Raw genomic sequence first — 25,822 nt, forward strand, 5'->3', positions numbered from 1 at the left:
TTCTTGAAGAACCGTGTTCAATACCTGTCTTGGATGAACCCATTAATAGTTCATTATTACTTGCAGGTACCTAATAAAAAGACACATTTCCCATTAAGTTAGTCTACAGTCTTTTTAATGGTGTGTGAAGCAACGCTTCTCCCAAAACATTTTCTTCCAGTCCCTGTGGCTAAATTATGAAAATAACAGATAAGGCAATAGCAATAAACAGATTGCATCTTGAACTTCTGCCACATAGCTTCCTTGTACAGCAATACCTTGCACTTTCATCAGGTTAGGAACCAGAGCATGGATGGAATTCAGAAATGGATGAATGTCAAAGCAAAGCCTGATTTAGGTTGCAAACTTATTTTGAATGGCGAAAAATATCAAGAAGTAACTACATAGCACATGTGAATGTGTGCAAAACTTAAATAAGCAGAAATAAAAGAAAAACAAACATAAGAACATCAAAGGTCTTGGAAGGCTTTTTCCACAGCAGGCTTTTTAAAGGGAGAATTGACTCGACTCAAGTCCTTTAGAGTCACTAAAGGGTGACTTGGCAACTTAGAAAGTGCCCCTGTTATGATTCTTTTTCTGGTTGAGTCACAGGGGTTGGTGACTCAGCGATCTGACTCGAATCAAGCCATGCTGGGTTTTCCCATCCCTTAATCTGGTTAGTCTACATATTGTATAAGTCTGTCCACTGGTTTCTGGGTTGATTTCATCCATCTTCTCTATCTTATACAGTGGTTTTTGTTTATCAAGCATATCTAAGCAATTATCCCTCTATTATGTCTGATTGACATCCTCTTTAGCTGAGCCATTTGGATTTGTAGCCAATGTGAATTAATCTTTTTAAATACGGTTTCATTGGGCTATCTATGATTAAGCTCTAGTTGTAAGTCAGACTTTGGCCTGAGATTTTTTTGGACAGAAAGCCATCCTTTTGACCATTTAGGTGCATCCCAATAGAAATATTCCTATTAGAAACCAGTTCCTATGTGGTTTTGTGTGTGTGCTGCTGTGGATGAGTCCCTGAATGTTTTGGTATTATGGGCATAATACGTAGTACTCAAAAAGTACTTCTGCAAATGTTAACCATTGATTAGTTTTATAAATTCTCTTCAAAGTCTCTCAGAAGTGTTTTTTTTTTTGTTTTTTTTTTGGTTAATGCTAAAGAATGAAAAATATCTGAAAGTATCCAGCATTATTTATGTACTGAGCAAGATTTCAGGAAAGTTTTAAAAAGTGTGGGGAAACTGTAAAATGACCTACCTCTTTTTTTCCCTTGCAATTTTGGAGTTGGAAAAACTAGGTCATTTCAGTCATTTGGTAGGATATTGACTTGTTAGTGTGTATAAGTTTTCTTTTTCCACTCTAGCCTAAAGACACAAAAGAATGTCTTATTAGACTATAAGTTTAGACCAGGGGTGTCAAACAGAAGGCCCAGGGGCTGGATGCAGCCCGTGGAAGCTTTTTATCCGGCCCTCAGGCTCTCAGCTGCTGAGCACTTCTGAGGTTCTTATGAGGTGCCACTGCTAAAAGGACAGCCCACATGAAAATTGGGCTCTCCCATATCTTGAAATATGATCAAGATTTGTGTATTTTCTCTTCTGTCTTTTGCAGCTAATGAGTTCTTAAGTGAGAAAAAAGTGCTTATTTTGGGTTATGATCTGTTTAATGACATCACTTCCTGCTTAACAGCATCACCTCCGGCCCTCAGCAGGCATGATGAATGCTGTTCAGCCCTCTGTATGAAACGAGTTTGACACCCCTGGTTTAGACTATCTATATTTCAAGCAATTTAGGGCCCAATCCTATCCAACATTCCAGCACCAGTGCAACCACAATGCAGCCCCAAGGTAAAAGAACAAGTGTTCCCATACCTTGAGGGGGCCTCTTTGACTGCCTCCCCACCAAAAAATGCAATGGCACGGCTGCACCGGCAGTGGAAAATTAGATAGGATTTGGCCCTTAGTTAGAAGTTATGTTAAGGTCTGTTCTCTGAATCAGTTGTGTTACATTTATTCATTGTCTTTAAAATTAGAAACAAAAATCTCTGGTATGTGTGGTTTCGTTGCATAATTTTTTTTTTACGATACATTTTTTCCCCATTGATTTGTTTCAAAAAGTGATTCTTAAGTATAGGTAGAGATTATTCAACAACCCTGATCAGTCATTAGATTCATGTTTGACTTGCAAATAGCTCAAAGTATTCTACAAGCTGCTTGTTTTAATTAATCAATATGCATTGTTTTAATTAAAACAATAGGCATTGTTTTAATATGCTGACCTCTTTTTCTCTTACCAAATCAATGGAGCTGTCAACACTTTTTTTAAAAACCAATGTAGCAAAGCAGAAATATTAGAAACTCTTAAAAAATAATTTCAGGTTATTACAGGAAGCATTTGCTGAATAAACTCATGTAATAACCACTACTTATAATCTCTTCAGTTTTCACTAATGTTTGTGGTACTAACCAATTCCATATACTGCTATAATCTGTAGTGTTTATGGCATAATTCAGTCATGTTTTAACTCCCTCTATAAGCTGCTTTCAAATATGCCCTTGTGTTCACACAGCTAGCACACAGCTAGAGGCTTGTGGGATGGCTGTAGTTCTAAACCAACTTCATCTGGCAATGAATTCTGAGCAATGAATGATAAAAGGTTTTGCTGTCAGTTTCATGTGGAAAAGGAGCAAAGTGGTTCGTTTTATGTTCTCATTAGGATGGGAATATACACATTGTAATATAAAAAGTGGAACCACTACATTTTCACAATTCTGCAAGCTTTTACTTATTATTTTTTTATACTGCCCTTTCCAAGAAGATCGTGTTTATCCTCTCTCTCCTTATTTTACTTTCACAACAATTTGTGAAATAGGTAGAAATGACAGTAGGTAAGGGGCCCAAGCTCACCACTGAGGTTTATGGCTGGTTGGAAATTTGAACCTTAATCTTGCCAGTCTTGCTCCACCACTTGGAAGAGGGCACCTGCAAAGATGTCATTTGAGAATGTGAGTTTTTGCTCACTAGTTTGGTCATGTTTTAAAAGCCTAGTGTGCAGTCCTTTCACTTCACACAGACATAATCCCATGAAATGGAAACCTGGAGATAAGCTTTACTGTGTGGCTAGCTGATGTACCTGCCATGCAGTTGTGTTATATTACACAGCTGTTGCCCATATGCCAATCTGGAAATTGATATCCAGCCAATTCTGTATGAGTAGTACGTACTTTCTTCCTAATGGTCAAGTTTATAGTTTGAGGCTAGTCTTGCACCAAGCTATGCCTTTGGATCACAACATGGAGGCTGTGTCATTCACACTACTTTGACTTGCTTTGCCAACTACAGATAAGGCAGGTGTGGCCACAGTCACACATATGGGCACATATTGCATGGTACTCTCTGTAGGGTACCCTGAATATTATCCAGAAACAGCACTGGGTACAGGACGTTGCTGTCAGAAGTCTAATATTCAATGCATAATACTCCTGTTTGGGTGATATGTACTGGCACCTAATTTGTTTCCAGTGCTGGTTTTAAAAGATATACACAGCTTGAGATACTTGAAGGAGAAACTGTGTGTCTAACTATCAGTCATCAGGAGTCCCTACTTCAAACCTTATTGCCATCTGAGGTTTGGTTTATGAGTATTTGAAATTGGGCCTCATCAGTAGCTATGCTCAGGATATGGAACTCCCCTCTTGTTCCTCCCTTGAGATACCCACCTAATTTCATCCCTCACCACTGTGAGGTGTGGTGTGGTGAAATCATCTTGTTTCTATTAGCCAACTTTTGAATTGTGCTGTTTATTATTGTGGTAGCTGTCAGTTTTGGCTATTACTCTAGTACTGTGTTTTGGTCTCTATTGTTTTGTTTTACTGTTGAATTATGTGACTCTTTTTAATTCGATTATGTTGTATTTATTATCGTGGTTAATGTAGAATTAACTGCAAGGATTCCATACAGGGTCCATACAGAAAGGCAGCATGGAGAGAGAGAAAGAGAGAGAGAGAGAGAGAGAGAGAGAGTTAATTATGTAATAGGGGAGAGTGAACTGAATGCAGCATCTCACTGTTTCTTATGAACATTGGGGACATTTGTAAGGAAGATTATTTTCTTTCATTTGCAGAGTTTAAAAATGTGCACAGCAAAGTTACCTTTTTTTTTTACCTGCTGTATTTTTAGAATATCACTGTTAAAAGACGGAGGCTTACGAATAGCTAATGTAAGCAAATCAGATGCTGGAAGTTACACTTGCCTGGCAGAGAACCAGTTTGGAAAAGCTAGTAGCTCAACAAGTTTATTAGTTACAGGTAATTGACTAATTGTCTTTTAATAGCAAACTGCATGAATCAAAAACTGTGCGAACGATATATTTTAATTTTGAATTCTCAACTTCTTAAACATAATTGCATGTGTAATCCATAAATCATAGTTTCTCAAACTGTTGGGTCATGACCCACCAACCTGGGAAGCCCTGTATCTGACCCCTTAAGGGGCAGTAACGCAATCCCTTGGATCATGCTGCTAATTTCTTCACAGCACATAAACAAAATCTTGTCTCTATTATCTGTCTGTTATTCTGTTCACTCTTCTTTCGGGCTTAGGCTTTTCACTACAACTTATTTATGCCTCTATTTCCTCATGGCACATTCTCAGTTGTAAAGGCAACTTTTCCATGGTGTATGCTTTCCTCAAGTGTTCCAGCTACTATTTGGGATGAGCTTCTGAAACACACATTTGTACCTACCTTTTTCCTTCCCAGTGTTAGGAAAGGCCTTTACAGTTCCTCCTTTAAATGCATACTCCAGTGCTTCCAAGTGGCATGGAGTGCCATGTTCGTTCTTGCCACAGTTTTCAAGCTATAAAGACCATGGTTCTTAGAGGCTATCACAGTATTTATATTTTGAACACCATTCCTGAAGACTGCCACTTGAAAATTGAGACTGGGGTGACTGGACTCAATCTCCCCCCATTTCTCCTTGCCTACTGGGAGATCTTAATGGGGGTAATCTATGTGTTTTTTCAAGCAGCATTGTGAATTCTCCATGAAATAGAAATCATGAAAAAGAGGGGTCTGTGGTATCGAGAAACCTGTTTAAAGTGTAGTCTCCCAGTCTTTCACTTCTGTGGCTCTGGATTTAACTGCACTGAGATTTGCCTTGTATTTCTAGACCTCTCTCTCTCTCTCTCTCTCTCTCTCTCTCTCTCAAAAAGATGAGACTGGAAATTAATTCTTCCTGTTTTCCACAGAGCCAACCCAGATAACTCTGGCTCCTTCAAATATGGATGTTACTGTAGGGGAAAGTGTCATCTTGCCTTGCCAGGTCCAGCATGATCCACTGCTGGACATCAGCTTCACGTGGTATTTTAACAGTGCGTTGACTGACTTTAAAAAGGATGCATCTCATTTTGAGAGAGTAGGTGGGGTAAGTTGTGAAAATTTTGTTTGTTCATTTTGTTTGTTATGCATGACGATATAACCATGGTCCGCTTTTAAAAGGGAAACTGGTTTTTTCCCCCCGTCAAGTTTTTTGTTTGGTTGTTTGTTTGCTTTATACTGTTAATTGATTATAAGTATAGAAGAATGTCTGCCAAGCAAACTTAAATCATTTATTGTAGTAGTTCCCAAACTGTGAGCTGTGGCTTTCCAGGGATCCATGGAAACCAGCCAGGGGAGCTGCGGAATCCTCAAGAAAAACACACCACCCTATACATTGTATCTCTAATTGTAGTTCTAATGGGGAACCTCAGCCAATTGCCCAGTAGGTTTAAGGAGCTGCCATTGAAAAAGTTTGGGAACCATTGTTAATTGTTTTTAAGTATTTGTTACTTGTTACAAGGTATTACTTGTATAAGGGTATATAGGTTGAAATGCAGCAGGAATTTGCAAATGGTGGGTTGCAACCCCATTAGTGGGTCATGAGCCAACATGAGGTGGATTCTGGGTTGGGTCTTCCCACCAACCCGTACTCCATAATGGCTCCAAATAAGCTTCTAAATTGACTTCTGGAGGCTTCTGCAGGCCAATCTCTGAGCCTCCGGAGGACTCCTGCGGGTTGAACCAGAGTGCAGACCTGCTCTGTCTACGCTCCAGCACAACCCACAGAAGTCCTCTGGAGGCTCCATTGGCTTACCAGGAATATCATAACCCACCACAAAGGATGTGGTAGACCACAGCGCCGAAAAGTTTGGGAACCACTGATTTACAGTATCTTTTCTGCATTGTGCTTGGATATTTCTCTGCTATTAGCCATTCTGTATCCTGTTGAAAAAACCTAGGAATTAAGGAAGTGGTTTTTGCATAGTTCTTAGAAAACTGAAAATCAGAATTACAAATCCATTCAGATTAGCATAGTGTGGAATATAACACAGTTTCTCATGTGTATAGTTCCTAAGGTGTAAAGGTCACAGTGCCCTGGTACCCTGCAGTAAACACAAGACAGGATTATAGTTGGGCCACACTTATTCAATCAATGGCAATCAACAAAGGTACTGTAAAAAAAAAAAAAACCTGCATCAGGTTCTGTCCCCCAAACACTCCTCCTCCCCTTTGGTATTGGCACCTCCCTGGAAGAAACAGCAAGCAACTAGCAGTTTCCCCATTGAGCATTCCCACCCTGGTTCAAAACTGAAACCATCTGTCAGTTATCTCTGTTTCTCAACGCCATACCCTGGAGAAGTCAAAGGCAGCCGAATTGCACGATCTTATGTCGCCTCTTTCGACAAGCCAGAAGGCCTCTGAGATTCACTTAGCAATCCAAGTGTGGAGGATTACCAGCCAACGTCTTTGAGCCAGGTAGTCTCTTGAGATGAGTACTGGCTCCCCAACTGACTCTTACTTTGTTCAGTGTGCACAGCAAAATTCCTTACTCTTACTCCCTGTCCCCCGCCACACCTGGTTTGAGGCACACTGAGCTAACAGCTACTGTAGATCCACCCCCTTTTTAATGAAAAGCGAAAATGCTGCTAGTTACCTACTCCTGCCTGATGTGTAGGAAGGACAGGACAAAGGCACTCCTCCTTAAGGACAGCAGTGAAAGAGAGATTTTTCTTCATTCAGATGTCTGCCCTATCCGCAATGAAAACATTTCATCAAAAGGAGAGTGGAGATGAGGGCATCAGAGTTCCTGCCCCATCTTTCCTTCCTGCACTGTACTCTAAGGCATTTGTTTCCCAGTCTTGTTTTGATGCTGAGGAATGTGAGAGAAATGCCCAAAGCAGTGGAGTTTTGGGAGGGGAGGGGTTCAGGTCCTCTCACCATGTTCTTCTTTTCATGTACAAATCAACCCTATCTATGTTATGCGTGAATGGGACACATTCTTGAAGAAGAAGAATGCTTTATCCTATGATTCCTAATAGACTGTACCCCAAAATTTCACATGCTTAGAAAACTACTACATAAGTAATGTTCAGATTGGTCTAATGATTGAGATGAAGTGATTCAGGACAAATGCAACCATCAGGAGCCTGACATTCATTTGGCACTTTAAGAAAGAGTCAAATTGCAATGTTTATTCTAAAGATTTAAAAAGTACTAGAATTTACAGATGTGCTGATGTTGTTGGCATCCTTCAGTCTCGGAATACTATGGTATTGCGCTCTGATTGGTGGTTCTGGAACAGAGTGCCCTCTCCAGTGTGCAAAGCCTGGGTAAAGTAGATATGGAGGTTAGACTGTTACCCATGCAGCAAATCCCCCCTTCCACATCGCTGAAATGGTCCAATGGAAAAGCAGAAGCCAATATGGTTGGTTCCAGTGGCGTCGCAGGAGTTGCCAGAACGTGACTGTGTTCAGCCATGAACTGCCTCAGGGACTCCGGCTCCAGAGTTTGCCTTGAGGTTGACTCCTGAAGCCTTTTCCATAACTGGCTGTAGCCACAAGGCAGTGGAGTTTTGGGATCAGAGTTTTCCTTCTCTCAGATGAACTGCCTTCCCAGGCTGACGAGTCCCATCTACCCGGTGGCTGTTTAGTCGCCTCTTACGACAAGTACAGCCAAACTGAGGGCCTATTCTTATCCCCAGCCCCCAGGGGATAATATGTGCTGATGTATGTAACAAACTAGTCTCACAAAAGGGACCATCAGTTTATGATTTAAACTTTGTTTGTTTTAGTTTCCCATTATTACAGATGAGTTATGGAAACATACCAAACAACTTCTGAATTATCAGACTCCCTGTAAACCACCTTAGATATCACCATGTCAGAAAGCCTAGTATCAGCTGAAAATGTGCAGGCATCAGTGTTAGAAGTGGCTACAGTGCTGTTGCCGGTTTTAATACCATCCAGAGGGTTGGTGATTTGTGGTCCATGGCTCAACGTAGTGCTCAGCCGAAAAGATGACCTTCCCGTCATTGTAACTTGTCCTCAGCAGTATAGATCTAATTTTGCTGGTTGAAACTGTGAATGAAATCCCTTCTGCTGCCAAACTCACAAAGACACATTGACAGTTTGAGAGCATGTCACTGCATCATTCTTGTTGTGTTTTCAAATTGATTTACATGAAGCACTAAGGCTTTGGTAGTACATTACTGGTGATATGATGACTGCTTAATATTGGAACTCAGCATACACATGCACATTTTCACCATGTTTCTCTCTCTCACACTCACACACACACTCCTCCCCCGCCAGCATAATGTTATTTGCTGTGCTTAGATATGGCGTAGTTTTGCTTATTCAACCTTGTCACCTAAGGAAATCTCAGGCTTTTGTTTAAGGCAAAATTATTCTGTTTGACAATTCCATAAGTAAATCTATACTTGTATTAACCATTCTAAGATTAATTTTAACAAATAAATTGATGCATTGGTTAAAGTGGAAATGCACTTCCCGTCACATGTCTTCTGCCTTCAGGGTTGCTTTTCACTGTTTCTTATTGTAATTTTTGGAATCTATGCATGGGGTATTTTTTTCCCCTCTCTGAAACAGTGTTGATCTTCAAATTTTAACACCAAACATAGTGCCCCTTTTCATTCATCAAGGGGAACATGTTGGAAATAATTTTTCTGCTTGTGTTATTCAAGGAGACGATCAATGATGTTAAGATGCCTGAGCTTTCAAGTGGGACTCTTGCATTCCAAAGCTGGCATAGGCTATAATATAGTAAAAATAAATATTGGTTTGGTTTAAGGCACTCTCATTTAATGAAGGCCAAATATGTACTTTCTGGGAACAAATGGCCCTTGAAAATCATTCAGTTCACAACTTCAAGTGGTTGTGGGCAGAAGGGAAACAGGAAGAATCCAATCTCTAAACCAATCCAGTCATTGTTTTTCATGTCAGAAATATTCAAGTGAAATTAAATAAGCCAAGAGCCTACAAGAATTTTGTTTTCTGATCTTTGTAACAGAAGCTTTAGCGCATATTTATAGGTGGGTCTTGTGAAGCAACTTGTGACTGTTTGGGAAAATGGTACCTGTCATGTCTGTGCCCTCTCCTTGCTCTTCCCAAGGGGGCAGATCTACATTATAAAGATTAGGAAAAGACATGGTGTGGGTACTTCCCCCATTGCTTACAGCAGTGGTTCCCAAACTGTGGGTTAGGACCCACCAGTGGGTCACGACCCGATTTTTGGTAGCTGACAAACTGATAGCTGACATGGAAAATATATTGAAACTGAAGCAGAGCAACACATGCACATTTACTGTTGAGTAGGCGACCGTGACTTGGTCTGCTTTGAAGGGCAAGCCAAGGAGAACACAAGGCCACCAGAATGGCTCTGATCCATGAACATGAAGCTCAATAAATGTTCCATTTCTCCCCCCCCCCAGTAAAAAGAATACTTTTTACTGGTTCTTCCCCCCCCCCCATAGTAAAAAGAATAGAAACAGAGGCTTGAATGGATGGTAAAGTAAAACTTTTTAAGTCTCCTTAACCTAGGTGGGTTCCGACTTTTAAAAAGTTTGAGAACTTTTACCACTGGGTCCCAGTGGTAAAAAGTTTGAGAACCACTGGCTTACAGTCTCCGCTCTCTATAGCCCCCCCCCCGTGATGTTAATCTCATGTAGTGAAAGGGGGGGTCTTACACTTGCCCACTCAAAGGGAGGTTCTTCAGGCATGCAAGGCTCTCAGGTCTGCAAATTTAGGGCTCCGAACAGCTAAGACTACAGGGTAGCCTGCTGGCTCTATAACACATAAGGCTAAACTCCCCAGGCCCTTGACCTTCCTCTTCCCATTTCTACTTTCTTCTGCCATTTGTCTTCTGATTTCCCAACCCTCCCCCACCCCCAGCCACCTCCAGTACTGCCACTTCACCTCTTCCTCACTCCCAGGCTGTTCACCATCTATCTACTTCTCCTCCCTGCTTATTCCCTCATCGTATCTTTTGCCTGCCCACTCAGTGGTCTCCATGTTCCTCTGTTCTTTATCTGTGCCTCTTGCACTTTTCCTTTCCTCCAATAACTCTACCTCCTGCGCTCCCCCAATGCTTCTGTCTCTGCTCTTTAAATAGCCTGTTTTGTTAGGGTCCCAGCCTGCGAAGTCCCAGCCAACTGAGCTGATAGCAGGTCTCACAATACTCCACCCTTGCACAGTGAAGTCAGCAGCAAGTCACTCCTCTTCCTCATAACTCTGGGGGCCTCTGCAGTACTCAAAAGAACTGCATTACATTTGGTATACATCATCATGCCCATGGTTGAAACTATGCCAGAGTGTGTAGAAAAGTTTCTGCTGGCTTAGGGCCCAATCCTATCCAATTTTCTGGTTGCCGGTGCTGCTGTGCCAATGGGGCATCCTGTGGTGGGGAGGCAGTCACAGAGGCCTCCTCAAGGCATGGGAACATTGGTTACCTTACCTCGAGTCTGCACTGTGGTTGCACCAGCGCTGGAAAGTTGGATAGGATTGGGCCCTCAGTTGTGAAGCATTGCCAAAATCTCAGGCCTAGGTTGCTCAAGACTGAGGGATCTCCTGATTTGCAAAAACTGGGTGTAAAGGCCTGATAGCAAACCCACAGGCTAGTCCAGGAATATCAAACTTATTTAATATAGTGGGGCTGAATAGCATTCCTGGTGCATGCTGAGGGCCAGAAGTGACATCATTAAGCAGGAAGTGATGTCATTAAGCTGATGAATAAGCTAGGAATAAGTGCTTTTTTCTCAAGTAGGAATTCATCAGCTGCAAATGACAGAAGAGAAAATATGCAAATCTTGATCACATCACTTCATAGTGATGTGAAGCACAGGTGCTTGAGAGAGGTCAATTATAGGGGGGTTGGGCTAAAGAACTTCTGAAGGTCACATCTGGTCCATAGAACCTGAACTAGGCTGCCTCTGTAGCTAGTTGCTAGGAGGGAATTGGGCAAGACATCTGAAGTGGCTTTCTTGGGAAAAGGGGGCATGATGTGAGGGGCCCCCAAAAAGGATGGTTGCTCAGATAGAGCTGGCACAATCACACATCTGTTGATTCAGGATTTCAGGGGACCTGGTCAGGAATGGTTTTTTGGCTGTGTCCAAGGAACGGAAGAAAAAAAGAATTTTACTAGTCCTTCCTGCCAGCTTGCACAGTGGTTCTTGGGTAACAGAGGGAGTTAACAATTCTAACTAGAGTGGAGGTTATTGCTCTGACTAGCCAAAGTGTGGCCTCTCTTGAGGCCCGTGGGATCTGAGGCCTTTTGCCATCAGTCTAAATCAAAAGTCACAGAACTGACTAGGGCCATGCTGCTCTGGCAATTACCCAGCACTATGTACACATGTATACAAGTGTGTTAAGCATCATGTATCCAAATAAAGGGAGAAAAAGGTTGTTGGCCACAGTGTGTCTCACTGAACATTCTCTTTTTATGTCTCAAAATACATGGTTTAAACCAGTGCCTATGTTCACTAAACTGTGTACTATCACATCAAATAAAACAAAATTTAATCAGAATACTTTGTGTTTAGAATTAACTTGGCTATCATATAAAATACATATAAATATATGTACATATAAATCATATACAATATAAAACAAAATGAAATCACTGTCATTAAAAAAAAAATTTCTCTGTCAGTCAAGCAATTTGATCCTGCAAACATGTTTACTTATAAACAATATAACATACAAAATGATTACCAAGTAGGGTTGACCTAGTTAGTTCTATTTGTTAACTCTCTTAATTCATTTGTTAACATATGAATCAGGTTTTTAATAAAACTAAGTCATGAGCACAGCCAAAATAGAGTTTTAATTTCCAATGTTAAATTAACAAAATATTGTTTCTATGCCACAGTATCTTATTAAGCACACTGTTCACTTGAACATTTCCTATTTTTTTCCATTAATATCCCTTCCAAGATGATCCATTTCCAACTTATTTTCCTCACCATCCCTAGCAGTTCACTTTCAGTGTTAGTTGAAAGAACTACAATTAATTGCTGGGGCATAAAAGAGAGAATTTTATCATATTTAAAGAGAGAGAGTGTGTGTGTGCACAAGAGAATACTACAGACTTTGCCATGACAGTAGCAGCTGAAGTCTCAGGAGAGAGTTTCACAATTTGGGGTCCACCACTAAAAAGATGGCACCACTTGTCTTACCTCTGACAGCAATGGCACATGGAAAGGGGTCTCCAGTGATAACCGTTGGAAAGGTTCATATGGGAGCAGGTGGGTTCTTCAAATTTCATTTGATATAGCCCAATGCTCAGACGACTGGCATCAAAACACATCTTGTCATTTTGTTTGGGATATTTTGCATTAAAATGAGATCTGTTTGAGTGTCATCTCCAACATTAACTCTAGCAACTTTATTATGTGAAGTATTTTTCAAAACATCAACAAACTATTCAAAGGCTTGTGGCAGGTATAGTGATAATCTCATTCCTTCAGGAGTTATCTTCATTACAGTTGTAGATTAATGTCAGTGCTTTCATAATAATTCTTCAACTGTGTTACAACTGACCTATTCTATAGGTCTATAGATGAATGATAAGCTATTGTCCTGTTTCAGTCATGTGCTTTATGAGTATTTCAAGCTGAAATGCTTTGCAGCCTTCATTCTTGCATTAATAACTGCATATAATAAATATGCCACAAGGGATTATTTGATATATTTTTGTGGTCTGAAAGAAAGTGTCTGTGCAGCATTTCATATCTCCTTTAAAAGAACAAAGCAAGACACCTTCTGTGAATCCTTTCCATTTAGCTTTCCATCATCTCCTTCCATTTAGCCAATTTTTTCACATCTTTGGAAATCTTGAACATGGTAATCCTTAAATGAGACAGTGCAATCCTATAAATGTCTGCTGAGACCTGCTCCTAAACTGGAGCAGGGCTGTAAACTGTCCCCTCAAGCAGAACTTGACTTCACAATAACTAACTGCACTCTTGGGCATATCTACTCACAAGTAAGCTCCATTGTGTTCCATGGGACTTACTCCCAAGTAAGTATGCTTAGAATTACAGCCTAAACTCTTTTCTGTAACACTTTCATGGTGTGCAAGGATCCTCAGATCCAGGTACTATGAAGTACATCCTCTTCTTCTGTATTCAGACCCTCCAGTTTTGGTTACCAATGGTATGTTCTACCTGTTGGAATGTCCTTTATCCTTTTTCTTAAAAGTTTTTCTCATCTGTAAAAAGCACATATGTCTTTAAATATTGAGACATGCACCTATCTTCTTTAATACCACAGTGCCTTTGCATTTAATGGAAGATTGATCTATCAATGGCAATTAGTCATGATGATTATATCCCATCTCTGAGTTCAGTGGCAGTTCTGTTGGCAACCTTCAGTCTCAAAAGACTATGGTATCGCGCTCTGAATGGTGGTTCTGGAACAGTGTCTAGTGTGGCTGAAAAGGCCAATTCGGGAGTGACAATCCCTTCCACACCGGGAGCAAGTGCAGTCTGTCCCTGGTCTGTCTCCCTAGCTGTGGGCCTTCCTTCTTTGCCTCTTTGCCTCAGACTGTTGGCCAAGTGTCTCTTCAAACTGGGAAAGGCCATGCTGCACAGCCTGCCTCCAAGTGGGCTGCTCAGAGGCCAGGGTTTCCCACCTGTTGAGGTCCACTCCTAAGGCCTTCAGATCCTTCTTGCAGATGTCCTTGTATCGCAGCTGTGGTCTACCTGTAGGGTGCTTTCCTTGCACAAGTTCACCATAGAGGAGATCCTTCACAGTACCTGGATCTGAGGATCCTTGCACACCATGAAAGTTTTACAGAAAAGAGTTTAGGCTGTAATTCTAAGCATACTTACTTGGGAGTAAGTCCCATGGAACACAATGGAGCTTACTTGTGAGTAGATATATGGATACTAGTTGCAGGGCAAAAATGGTGGGAGAGAAGTGTGCCTTTTTCTCCTGCCTGTGGGCTTCCCAGAGGCATTTGGTAGACCACTGTGGGAAACAGTATGACTGGACCAGATGGGCATTAGGAACACATATAGGAACACAAAATAACCAAATAAACCACCCAGTCCTAACCAACTTTCCAGGGCTGCAATGTAGCTCCACAGTAAGCAAACAAATGTTGGGTCTCTGCATTTCTGAGCATTAGATTCATTTGGTGTACTGTTTTGCTAAGGCCTTCCTGGAATAGTACTCAATATGTAGTAGAGGAGCAGAAGCGGATGAACTAAAATGATGCTCAGTTATATTTTGGCAAGGGGGAATGCCCAGCTATCTATCAGACTGTCAGAAGTGTCCAGTATTACTGTGGTGCAAAACTGTATTGGTGAAAGGCAACGTTGTATTTGAGCAACCAAGATGAAAAACTTGGATCCACTGGTAGAGTCCATGCTTTGCACATCCAAAGATTCAGTCATAGATTCAGGCTAGCAAGGCAGAGTCCAGCATTTATTAACATCAGCACTAAAACTGTTGGAAAATTAAACATAACAGGTAGTTGGTACAGCAGGATAGGAACTGTGGGAAGAGAAGCCACAGTTCTAGCCCATCTCCCTGCAGCTGCTATATACACTGTAAAAAGTAAAACAATATGTCAGGCATTTAACCTTGAATTGAACCAATTGTAGTGTCAGAAAGCAGACTGACAGTTACCTTCTTCAGCTTGAAGTGCAGGAACAACTACTAGGAAAACAAGGTATGCTCTGTTTCTCTAAGTCACCTGACTGGTTATTGGTCCAGAAGGATTAGGTTGGTGTGGCAGATACCAGGTTGTCTGTAGCACATTTTTCCAGGCACCCACTCGCAAAGAGCAGACATTCCTTGTATTCATTCTGCATTAGACAGAGGTAAGATAGCGTCTCAGTGGCATGGCTTAAGAAGAACTCTGCCATAGTCCCTGCTTCAAATCTCATGCTGTCTCAGTTATTCCCTTAACATCAGAGAATACTATCACAGGTCTCCTTATGAACTTTCCTGATCTGCTATCAGGGTTTTAAAACAATCTGACCTAGTCCAGTTTGGCAGTTTATTCTCTGCCAGAATGAAATTGATCTGCCTAACAATATCTAAAAATTCTAACAGGGTATTCCAGGTGGGTGCAACACAAACATTTTAAGGCTAAAAAGAATATTTCTTTCTCCAGAGAAGGGACCTCATGACCCTTACCAAGAATCCAATTTGCTGTTTTTTAAGCATCTTATGCCTCTACTTGCCATTAGGGAATTCAGGTTATGATCATCATCTCCCAATGGCCTCCTGGTGCCTGTCTCCATCTAAATTTAAAGGGCACCTTCTTACTACTCTCCCCTTCAGCTTTTTCAAAATTCTCCAGGGATTTTTGCAATAAACGTAGCCACTAAAAATAGCTTCATCTTGCTCCATCGTATACCATCAGTCAGTCATCTTCTCTCTCACACATGAACAGGCTATATTCCACAATAATACTTCTTTATAACAGTATTATTTTCTAAGATAGTTTTAACAAATACATTAGATGTATTTGGAGATGTATGTTTGTTAACTTTTAGCAACAATGTATTATTGCTTAAAAAAACCTTTGATTTAAGAACTGAAGTATTAAGGTGTTTACAGGTTTTTCTCATGCTCTGGAAAGCATGGGAAATTGGAAGTTAAGGTGGTTATCTTAATTTCCATGCAACATAAATAGTAAAGATTTTGTTGTGCTTCCTATATTGTATTTACAAATTAGGCTTTACAAATTAGGCTACGTATACCATATTTTTCCTTGGTTCTTCACCTCAACATTGGCCTGGCAACAGATGCAGCTAGACAGAAATTCAACAGGTAAAGCTTCCCTTATCGCTTGTGACACATCAACCTGATTATGTCTGCCTGATGCATCTCTGCAAAGCACAATACTTCTCCAAAACGCCACCTACTACTATTGTTGTTCCCTACAAGCCAGGTTATGAGGGCAATATTTACCTGTATGTGTCTCAGGTGCCCAGAGGTTGTTAAGTGAACCACAGCAGTGTCCTCCAAAGCACTGCAAGTTAGATACAGGCCCAGTGCAGGGAAATCATTCAGTCTCTCATCTAGCAAAATCAGGAATGAAAGTGGATCTTGCTACAGCCTGTCTGTTTTTGTCTGGATGGGGAGGCAACTGGGGAATACATCTTGCTACAAGTAAAGGAAGGGCAAATAGGGAACATTCTTCACCTGAATGTATACTGTATACAGACTGTGCTGTTAATAGAATCTTACAGCCTTGGAAGAGTTTGAGACCTAAATTGGTATTCCACAATCTCACAGGAACTGTGTGTGTGATGTTGCTAGAACTCCAACCCATGTACACTACAGTCACATCTGTGTTCCAAGTCCCCTCTTTCATTAAGCTCAAGCTGCTTGTCCCTATGTTCTTTCCTGCTCCCACCAAGGCTTCTGTTCTGGGCTTTTCAATCCATTCCTCGTCCTTTGCCTGTTGGAACTAAGAGCTGGAGCATGCTATCTATCTGAATTAAAGTGTTCCCTATTTTATTTCTGTCCATAGAGTGCATCAGGAGACTTAATGATAAGAAATATCCAGTTGAAACACAGTGGAAAGTATGTGTGCACAGTGAAGACAGAAGTGGATAGTGTGTCATCTGCAGCAGATCTGATAGTGCGAGGTATCTATTTTTCTGAGAATGCTTCTTGCTTACCTAGACCAAGGGCTGCATATGATTTCCTTAGGTAAATAAGCAGGTGCCAGAGAAGAAGCAAACAGCATGGGATGTACTATATGTGGGTATGGCTAGTTGGACCGACCCACTGCAGTAGGCACTCTATGTCACATGCTAGTCCAGCAGTGGGTTCATGCCATGCTCTCACTGATAGGCGTATGTGCTACAGCCTCCCAGCCACATGTACCCATTTGCAGTGGTGCATTTATTTTTGAAACCATGGTCCTCAAGATTGAGAAAGAAAAAAATATGAGAGTCTAAATGACGAAAACTCCAAGGGAGAAGTACAGGTGTTCATAATTATTGCAACATCACATGACAGCATTTGTGCAACAGCAGCTGCAGATCAGCTGCCACCATAATACATCACAAAAAAATCCCATAAGTTTGAATTAGGTTAAATAAAACCTTCAGCTGTGAGCCACTGAGCATTGAATCATAATGTGATGTTACATGGACATGTGAATCAACATCACTCAATTTCTTGTTCAGGTATGGGTAATTGTTACAGTTTCTCTGATCGATCTTGTGCACTCCTGATTCACTGGACAAACGCCCCCAGTGAGACAGGAATGAATGTTCCCAGTTTGTTCTTGTGTATCTTACCATCTTAATGGTTTTGACACTCCATGAGAGAGCGGTTCCCAGGCAACTAAGCAAATTTTGAGTACAAGTTCTAACTGGCAAAACACACCAAACAGGTGGGTATAAGGGTCATCAGGACAAACTGCTTTCCAATAGGTGCCACTACCCCTCCTAACAGCCAGTCCTTCAACCAAGAGGAAAGTGAAGTTCTGTGGTCTACCTTCTCAGTTCTTGCAAACACAGAGCTTCCCAAACTCTAAGGACTCAAGATTCTTGTTTGTTCCAGTAGCAGAGAGCTTAGGCCAGACTTAGATTAATCCAGTGCCTTTATACTTGCACGGATACAAGTCTGTAGTAATAGAATGGCTTATTTAAAGAACAGAATTAAGATTACACTTTGAAAGTCATTTAAATATTTCAGAAAATAAATATATTGCACACACCATTGTAAGAAAAATACAATCTAAGTTCACTTGTTCCCAACGCTCACCTGGATCTTTCCAACTTTTGAGCATAAGCCCAAGGTAGTTCTTCTACCTATCTTACCATGGCTGATACAAATAAATGTCCATGATGGAAGGGCAACAAACAGGTCTCCCCTCCCACCTACTGGGTTTTTTGTACCTTAAAATTAGCTCTTAGCTAACAAGAGATTTGGATCAGCTGAAGCTTCTGGAAAATGATCTCACCACCTGAGGCTACTGTGGGTCACTTCACTGACTAGAGAGTCACAGCTGGAGTCAATTCCCAATTAGCATTATCAGGCCTCTCACCTGGCCAAAGTGAGATTCAAGATAAGGAGCTTCTTTCCAGTCTACTAGCAAGCTCTGTTCCCACATCTGGCTGCAAAATGGGGGTGGTGTGTCTCAGACCTAAGTCAGTGATTTTGAACTTGTTTGTCACAGTAATCAAGAGAAAAAACTAAAATACATTTTTGCACGCCCAGATAGAGGTGATGCAATTTATCTCATTTTTTCCCAGCTCTTATCATAAAATTACAGTATAGACAGGTTGGGGTTTTTTTTTAAATGTGATGTAATTCTATCACTGCAGGAGTTAAAAAAATGTGTTAAACTAAATGTGACATTTGTCAGCCATGGTTATGCTGTTGTGCTTTAAGAGGACATTTCCATTAGCTCTGTCTTACTGTTTTCAACAAAACCAGTGTAGTTTGTAAAGTGCAGAAAATCAAAATTTTCTGGAATACTGCAGAAAACTTACAGCGCTGAGTTGCTGTCCAAGGTGCTGATACAATGCGGTGTTGTGTTTGCAGAAAAACATGACTACAGGAGTAAGCATCATGGCAGAAACTGCTTTAGATAAATTGTCAGACTGCGAACTAAAAGAAAAGACACTGAATTTGAAAGGGGAAAGAAATCTTGTTGAATAATGATGCCTGGAAGAAAACATCCTCTGCTTTCTACTTGAGGAATTGCTGTTTCAAAACTTGCTTTTACAAATGGGAAATAACTATCCAGATGGCTACTATGTAAAAGAGAACAAGAAAATGGCACTTTCACTGCAAGCCAAATTGTTTTCTTTATTCCACTGTGGTGGCAAAGTACAACTCAGTTGGTGCCATGCTTAGCAGTTTGTAAAATATTTGCTTCCTTTACAACACCCTTCTAGTTTTAAAATCTAATATCTTACTGCATTAGGTTCACCTGGACCACCTGAACATGTCAAAGTGGATGAAATAAAAGCTGCTACAGCTAGACTTTCTTGGTATGAGGGTTTAGATAATCACAGCCCAATCACTGGCTACACCATACAAGCCAGGACGCCTTTTTCAGTGGGTTGGCAAAGAATCAGAACAGGTAAAGGGGAATATTCTTAAAGTGTTAATGACTGCATTTGAATGTGTTGTAAAAGAAAGCAGTTCTTAATTTCTTCTTGTAACTATTGCGCTACAGTTCCTGATGTCATTGATGGGAAAACATTCACAGCCACTGCAGTAGACTTAAACCCTTGGGTTGAATATGAATTTCGTGTTGTTGCCAGTAACAAAATTGGAGGTGGAGAACCCAGTTTACCCTCAGAAAAAGTAAGGACTAAAGAGGCAGGTTAGTGGGTTTTTCCTGTTTGTTTCCTTGTTTCATTTGATGCAAGTTCAGTGTAACTGAGGTCATCAAACTGATTTGGCCTTTATTGTTCTCAATCTTTCATAAAATGGTTTCATCTCCTTTTGTTTTGAGGTGCAGCACAAGGGATGGGTGATTAAAATTCAGCAGCTACAAAACCTCTGATACATGACTGTAGCTTTGACAGCTAGTGTGCTCTTACAACTTTGTACTATTATCAATTATTGCATATGGTGGAAAGCTCTTCCTTGTACTATACAAAAAAATACAAAATCTCATGTTTCACTATAGAGTGCTTGCTGAATTCGTCTCAGCCCAGGGCAGAAAGTGCCACCTATCTATTTTGTAGGAAGGGGAAGTTCTTGCCATAGCTCTCTAGGCTTTAGCATAGTCTTTTGCTGGCACAACTAATGTTTTGGCACTACTGAACATTTTTAGATGGGGCATAGCAGAGCATATATACTGTAGACTCTCACATTCTAAGATAAGGAAAACCAATTTCAGTCACTGCAGGTTGCAGATTACTGGAGAAGGTCACTAATTAGTGGTGTGTGAGGTGTTACACTAGAGTATTAAGTAAAGAAGAAAAAACTTCCAGAGGAATAAAAGAATTACTCTGCACAGTACCATAGTTCTGTCTTTGGTGTTTAGAAGACAGAGGGAATTATGAATACAAGTGAAGATCAGAGTGTTCTGTGCAGTAGTCAAAACCGTTGGGGTGTGTTTCTATGCAAACATTAGTGTCCGTGTTTATGAAAAATAATGTAGGCCTGTGTGATTATTGAAGAGGAGCACTCAGAAAGAAATTTCTTAATAATGATCTTTTCTGAATATCTGATTATACTATGATGACTGGTATTAGTGGTAAGTCAAATCAGTGGATATCAAGACCCCACATATATTCTTTTCTTCAGTGTCCTACCAAGAACAGTCCCAAAACAGTGAGAGAAAGAATGGCATAGTTCTCCTAAGATAGAGTTGAGAATTTTGTTTTTGAATTGTTTGTGGATTTCAATTACAACATGAAAACCAGCTGTGGCAAGCATTGGATTGGGTGAAATTGAGTACTACTCAGCAGACATCTGTCAATCACACAATACCTGCAAAATGCACTCACCAGTTTAGAGACCTGTCTTGCCACAGCTTCTCCCCACTGGGCCTCGTGCCCACTTAAGGCTGATTAGTTTCCCTTGTGAAACTCACCAGTGCAGCATGCAAAAGCCAGAGTCCAGTTCCAGTCCACAGATTCCAAGTAAACCAGTCCAATCAATGAAAGTTGCCAAATCAGAGTCCAGAGCCAATAAACCGAGTTACAGTCCAAGGTCAGGTTCCAGGTAAGTCAGTCAAATCAGTCAGGGTAGCCAAGTCACAGTCCTTGGCCCAATTCCAAAGTCAATAAGCCCACTCAGCTCTCCAACCCACAAACCCTTCCTGCCTCAGGTGTTCCTTATATCCCTGAGGGCCCTATTGCCTTCAAGTGGCTGCAGCTGTGCAGCACACTCTGCTGGATGCCCAGGCCTTACCCTTAAAGGGGCCACTGCTGACACCACATCTACCTCCTCGCCAGGTCTTCCGCAATTCCAATACAAGACCTTAACCAAAGGACATTGCCTTTCTTTTAAGAAGCTTACAGACCAGTCCTGTCAGGGCTTCATTACAATGGAATAGCAGTTCCACTGTTGTAAATGGCCGTACGGCAGGTCACAGTGGCCATTCCGGAACTGCCACTGAATGTGGTGGTGTCAAAAGGCCTGCTGCTGCAACCAGCTATATATAGCACTGCAAGTACGTTGACGGGGTGGGGGGAGAAGGTGGTGAGAGGGGTGAACCAGGGAATGTCTGAAAAGGGAGGGTGGGTGGGCACAAAGCAGAACTAGGGAGGGAGGGGTGAATGGCAGAAAATGACTGGCACAGATCCAACAACACCCAATGGGATAGCAGAAGCTTGCCTCAAGGTAATGAATCAAAGGTTCCCTTACCTCCTGGAGGTCTCTGGGACTGCCCATCCTGCAGGATGATGCACATGCTCAGTGCACTGAATTCACTTTAGAACACTAATACTGGTTAGGAAGGAATGCTATAGTGACTAGGTTGCAAAGGGAGAATTGCAGTACCTTTGAGGATTGATTATCTTATTGCCAAAATTCTTGCTGAAGGCAGCTGAACACAATGAAGACTAATGTGTGCATCTGTGAGCCAGCTGATCCATTTGTCTATGCATGAAGACTCTCTGAGGGAAATTAGGAGCTGATTTGGATGGACTGTGAGGCAAGCAGCAGTTTGACAAACTTACAGCCCAATCCTGAGCTGCCCGGGGCACGCGGCTGCAGCGCCGCAGAGAACGGCTGACACCTCATCCTGCGTGCCTCAGCCTGCTGCAGTTGGCGTGTCCGGAGAAGAGGACAAAGCAGCCCTGCAATGGGGCTACTCACTTTACCGCCGATCAAAAGGTCGGCGGTAAGGTAAAGGCGTTTGCGTAGGACGCTGAGCCCCACATGAACTCCTTGGATCCAGTGGAGCAGAGCTCCACAGGCCCCATCTCCCTCCCTCCCTCCCCCAGCACACCTCCCACCTGTCCTTTCTGTGCTTCCCGCCTCGCCTCCTCCCCATCCTCTCTCCACGCTCCGCCTACCTCCCCCCTCCCTGGAACACCTCCTCCCTTCCCCCCTCCCCACCCCAGCTTACCGTGCCACAGCTCTGCAGTCCATGAGACCACCAAGCAGCGGAGGATGGGCACCCGCCTAGCGCTAGCCCAGCACTGGCCAGCGCTGGGCTAGCATGGGCACCTGCCCGGCAGTAAGCCTCACAGATGTGCCTTTCAGCACATTTGCGACATGGTGCTCCAGCGGAGAGCTGGAGTGCTGAGCTCAGGATTGGGCTCTTAGTTACTGTAACTTCCAAACTGATTTTGTAATTCCAACTTCCAGATTACCAAGTTCTGTGTGGAATCATGTCATGGGCCGAAGAACTTGACTTAAGCCCATGTTAGATGACTTCTATGCTATGATATAGGTGAAAGTCTGGGAACTTTCTAATGAATGTGTATTCTCTTGTGCAGTAGAATTGTGCTACTATGTGGGTGTGTGTGTTTTCCTTTCACAGTCCCTGAAGTACCACCATCTGAAGTAAGTGGAGGAGGTGGCAGCAGGTCTGAATTGGTCATCACATGGGATGTAAGTCTTCTTCTTGGAATTAATTCCCAAAGGTTCATTTTTTTAAAAAAAAATTATCTGACATACTTTCATTAATCTCTTACTTGTTCTGTCATCTCTCTGTGTGTGCTGATCCTTTCTGCTTGGTTCATTAGTAAAGTAGACTATCATCAGAACAATGTTAGTTACAGTAGCATAGCTGGGGGGGATACCCAGGGCTGGGTGACACAGTGAGGCCCCATGTCATCACTTCACCCACTTGTACAGCCACTGTACTCTTCTGCACATGCATGGTCCTGACCACAGAAACATCTCTATTTGGAGCCGCACAAGGGCAGGGGGGCTGATTTAGTGGTAGGCACTGTCACCCCTTCCCCCAACAGAAACAACAGAAAAGTACCACAGCAATGGAAACCCCCGTCCAGCCTTGGCTTAACTACACAACTGGTAAGTTAAACATCTTTGAGGGCTAATTAACTCTCAAAGGCTTTCTTGTCTTGGTTTAGCCCCAGATTTAAAACAGATATTAAAAGACATAAAGGCCTGGACCTCTACTCATAAATTTATTTCTGCTACAGATAACAATAGTTATATTCCAGATTTTTTTATTCTGAATTTTTATGCCACACTACTCTTCATACAGTATGCCTCTTGAGTATACATGAGTGTACACGGGCACATCCCAGTGTGGCTTTCAGGCAGCTCGCACACTCTGAGCGGCTGTAACCTGTGCATAAGACCAGTTTGGGTTGTATGCTTAAAAGGGTATGAGGGCCCTTCCATGACCTGCTGTAGAGATAGTTGTTTCATGGCTGTGATGCCATTAGAAGGGCTGTGTGTGTGCATGCTAGAAAAGCAGCTTGCAGTTCTGGCCTAGACATACTGGCCTGTGCATTGGTCCCCACATCTAGCCTTTCATGCATGATAGCTACAACAGACATGAGGATTCTATACATACAGCATTATTCTAGCTGCAGTCCTAATGCAACTACTAGGGAATCCATTCTGAATTGAGTGAACTGACTTCTGAATAAGCTTGTGTAGAATTGTACTCCACAGAGCTAATTTATGAACTAGCTCTTGGTCTTGTTACAAGTAAACCTTTTGGTAATTCTGTCCCGGTTATGTTTCTTTTCTCATTCACCTCTATTCCCCTGGCTATGCTCTTCCTTCAGGTTGTATTTCGTTCTTCCCTTTCATGCTTCTTTTTTCTTTCCTAGCTTTGTGCCTTTTCCCAGTCTCATCCTTGTGTATATAGAATACTCTCTTTCCCCATCCATCAGGCTGCCTCTCTTCTCCCTTTCAGCCAGGACATTTGCTTACTGTAGCTAATGGGTGTAATCTGCTTCCTTTTCTGTTTTCTATTATGTCATCCTTTCCTCTTTGAAAATGTGTTTATTTAGTTATATGAACTTTTGGTATTGGTAGGGAGTGGAACCAGATTTGTTTTATATTCTGTACCATACTTGATTGATAATTTGAGCTTAATAAATGGTTGATAAAAATAATGAAGTCTCTTGTCTTCTGCTGTACTCTGGACACTGGCCAGTAAGTGGCATTTTACTCTGTTATTGCAACCTTTGGGGAATAGCTATAGCATAAAGCAGAAGCATAGGGCAAAACATTTTTTGATGAACAAATGAGGTTATGAGTTCTCAGGTTCTAGTGCCAGTTCCATTAAATTGCCTACCAAACCTGTGGAATTTGGGTGGATTTTTGGGCAGGGGGCACAAGAGGATAATAGACCTATCAATAAGGTGTCAGCCACAATAGATATATGGTACTACCATTTTCAAAGGTGTTATGCTTCCGAATACCATGCTGGGGTAGAAAAATGGGGAAATGGCTATTATCTTCATGCCTGTTTGTGGGCACCCAAAGGCATCTCATTAGCCACTACACAAAGGGGATGATGGACTTGATGGAACTTTTGGTCTGATCCAGCAGGACTGGTCCTAAGTTGGGGCAGGGCTATAACCTCTCAAGCAGAACTTTATCTCACAGTAACTCACAGTCTAAGCTTATGTATTATGAATTCAATGGGGCTTGCTCCCAGGAAAGTATGTATAGGATCACAGCCTAAAACTGTGAGTTAATGCAGACTTACAATAATAACATGGTTCCAGTTATTGCATGATATTCTTGTCCTATTAAATCTGCAGCCTGGTACTATAAAAATTTACTCTTGAGTCAGAATTGCTGAATTCTGGGAGATGTACAGGCATGCATCACTTAATGACCTTCTACTTAATAACAGACCATATATATGACAGTGGTCAAAGCACAACAAAGAAGCTCTTCATGAGGCTGTCAGGTCTCCCATAGCCTGCAGCAGAGTGTCTGTTTACACAGCAAAAAGAGGCTTTTAATGCAAATAAGAGGCAATTTATCTCCAGTAGCCTGTGCAGCCAGCTAGTGTCTGGAAGGAAGTGGCTGTTTACAAAACAAAGGCACTAGATTGAAATGAATATTCGCTTAACAACCTAATCATAACAGCAGGGATCAGAGAACATATCCCCGTTGTTCAGTGAGGCACACCTGTAATGTGCATAGGACTGCAGCCTTGATGTGATCAATGTTAGTTTCAGTTCATTGTCTTCTAGTACCCCTTTTAGCTACAGCCTCCATTTAAAAAAAATCTGTCATAAAGATGCATGTCAGATTTTATTTTTTTGAGTCTTTAACAATTCTCATACTTTTATTTCCTGTTTATGCAGGTTAATTTTTTTGTTTAATTTTGTATTAATGTGCTTTTTTTTCTTTAGCCTGTTCCTGAAGAATTACAAAATGGTGAAGGATTTGGTTATGTTGTCGCTTTCCGACCTCTGGGCATTAAAAACTGGATACAGACTGTCATTACATCACCAGACACACCAAGATATGTCTTCAGAAATGAAAGCATCTTGCCATTTTCACCATACGAAGTCAAGGTTGGCGTATATAATAATAAAGGAGAAGGACCATTTAGCCCTGTGGCCACAGTGTTTTCTGCTGAAGAGGGTGGGTTATT

At 41.6% G+C, this 25,822-nt stretch overlaps 1 protein-coding gene across 1 annotated transcript in view; it reads left to right on the forward strand.

Moving 5' to 3' along the window:
* Positions 1 to 25,822, forward strand: part of LOC136642018 (contactin-3-like) — a 230,282-nt gene that overhangs the window by 189,196 nt on the left and 15,264 nt on the right. The window contains exons 10-16 of the mRNA XM_066618182.1: positions 4,177 to 4,304; positions 5,245 to 5,420; positions 16,823 to 16,940; positions 19,238 to 19,396; positions 19,493 to 19,642; positions 22,763 to 22,833; positions 25,578 to 25,812. Of these exons, the coding sequence (XP_066474279.1) occupies positions 4,177 to 4,304; positions 5,245 to 5,420; positions 16,823 to 16,940; positions 19,238 to 19,396; positions 19,493 to 19,642; positions 22,763 to 22,833; positions 25,578 to 25,812 (1,037 nt within the window). The remainder of the gene's footprint in view (positions 1 to 4,176; positions 4,305 to 5,244; positions 5,421 to 16,822; positions 16,941 to 19,237; positions 19,397 to 19,492; positions 19,643 to 22,762; positions 22,834 to 25,577; positions 25,813 to 25,822) is intronic.

Source organism: Tiliqua scincoides, chromosome 2 (assembly GCF_035046505.1).
Source record: "Tiliqua scincoides isolate rTilSci1 chromosome 2, rTilSci1.hap2, whole genome shotgun sequence".
In the NCBI taxonomy this organism is placed as follows: Eukaryota; Metazoa; Chordata; class Lepidosauria; order Squamata; family Scincidae; genus Tiliqua; species Tiliqua scincoides.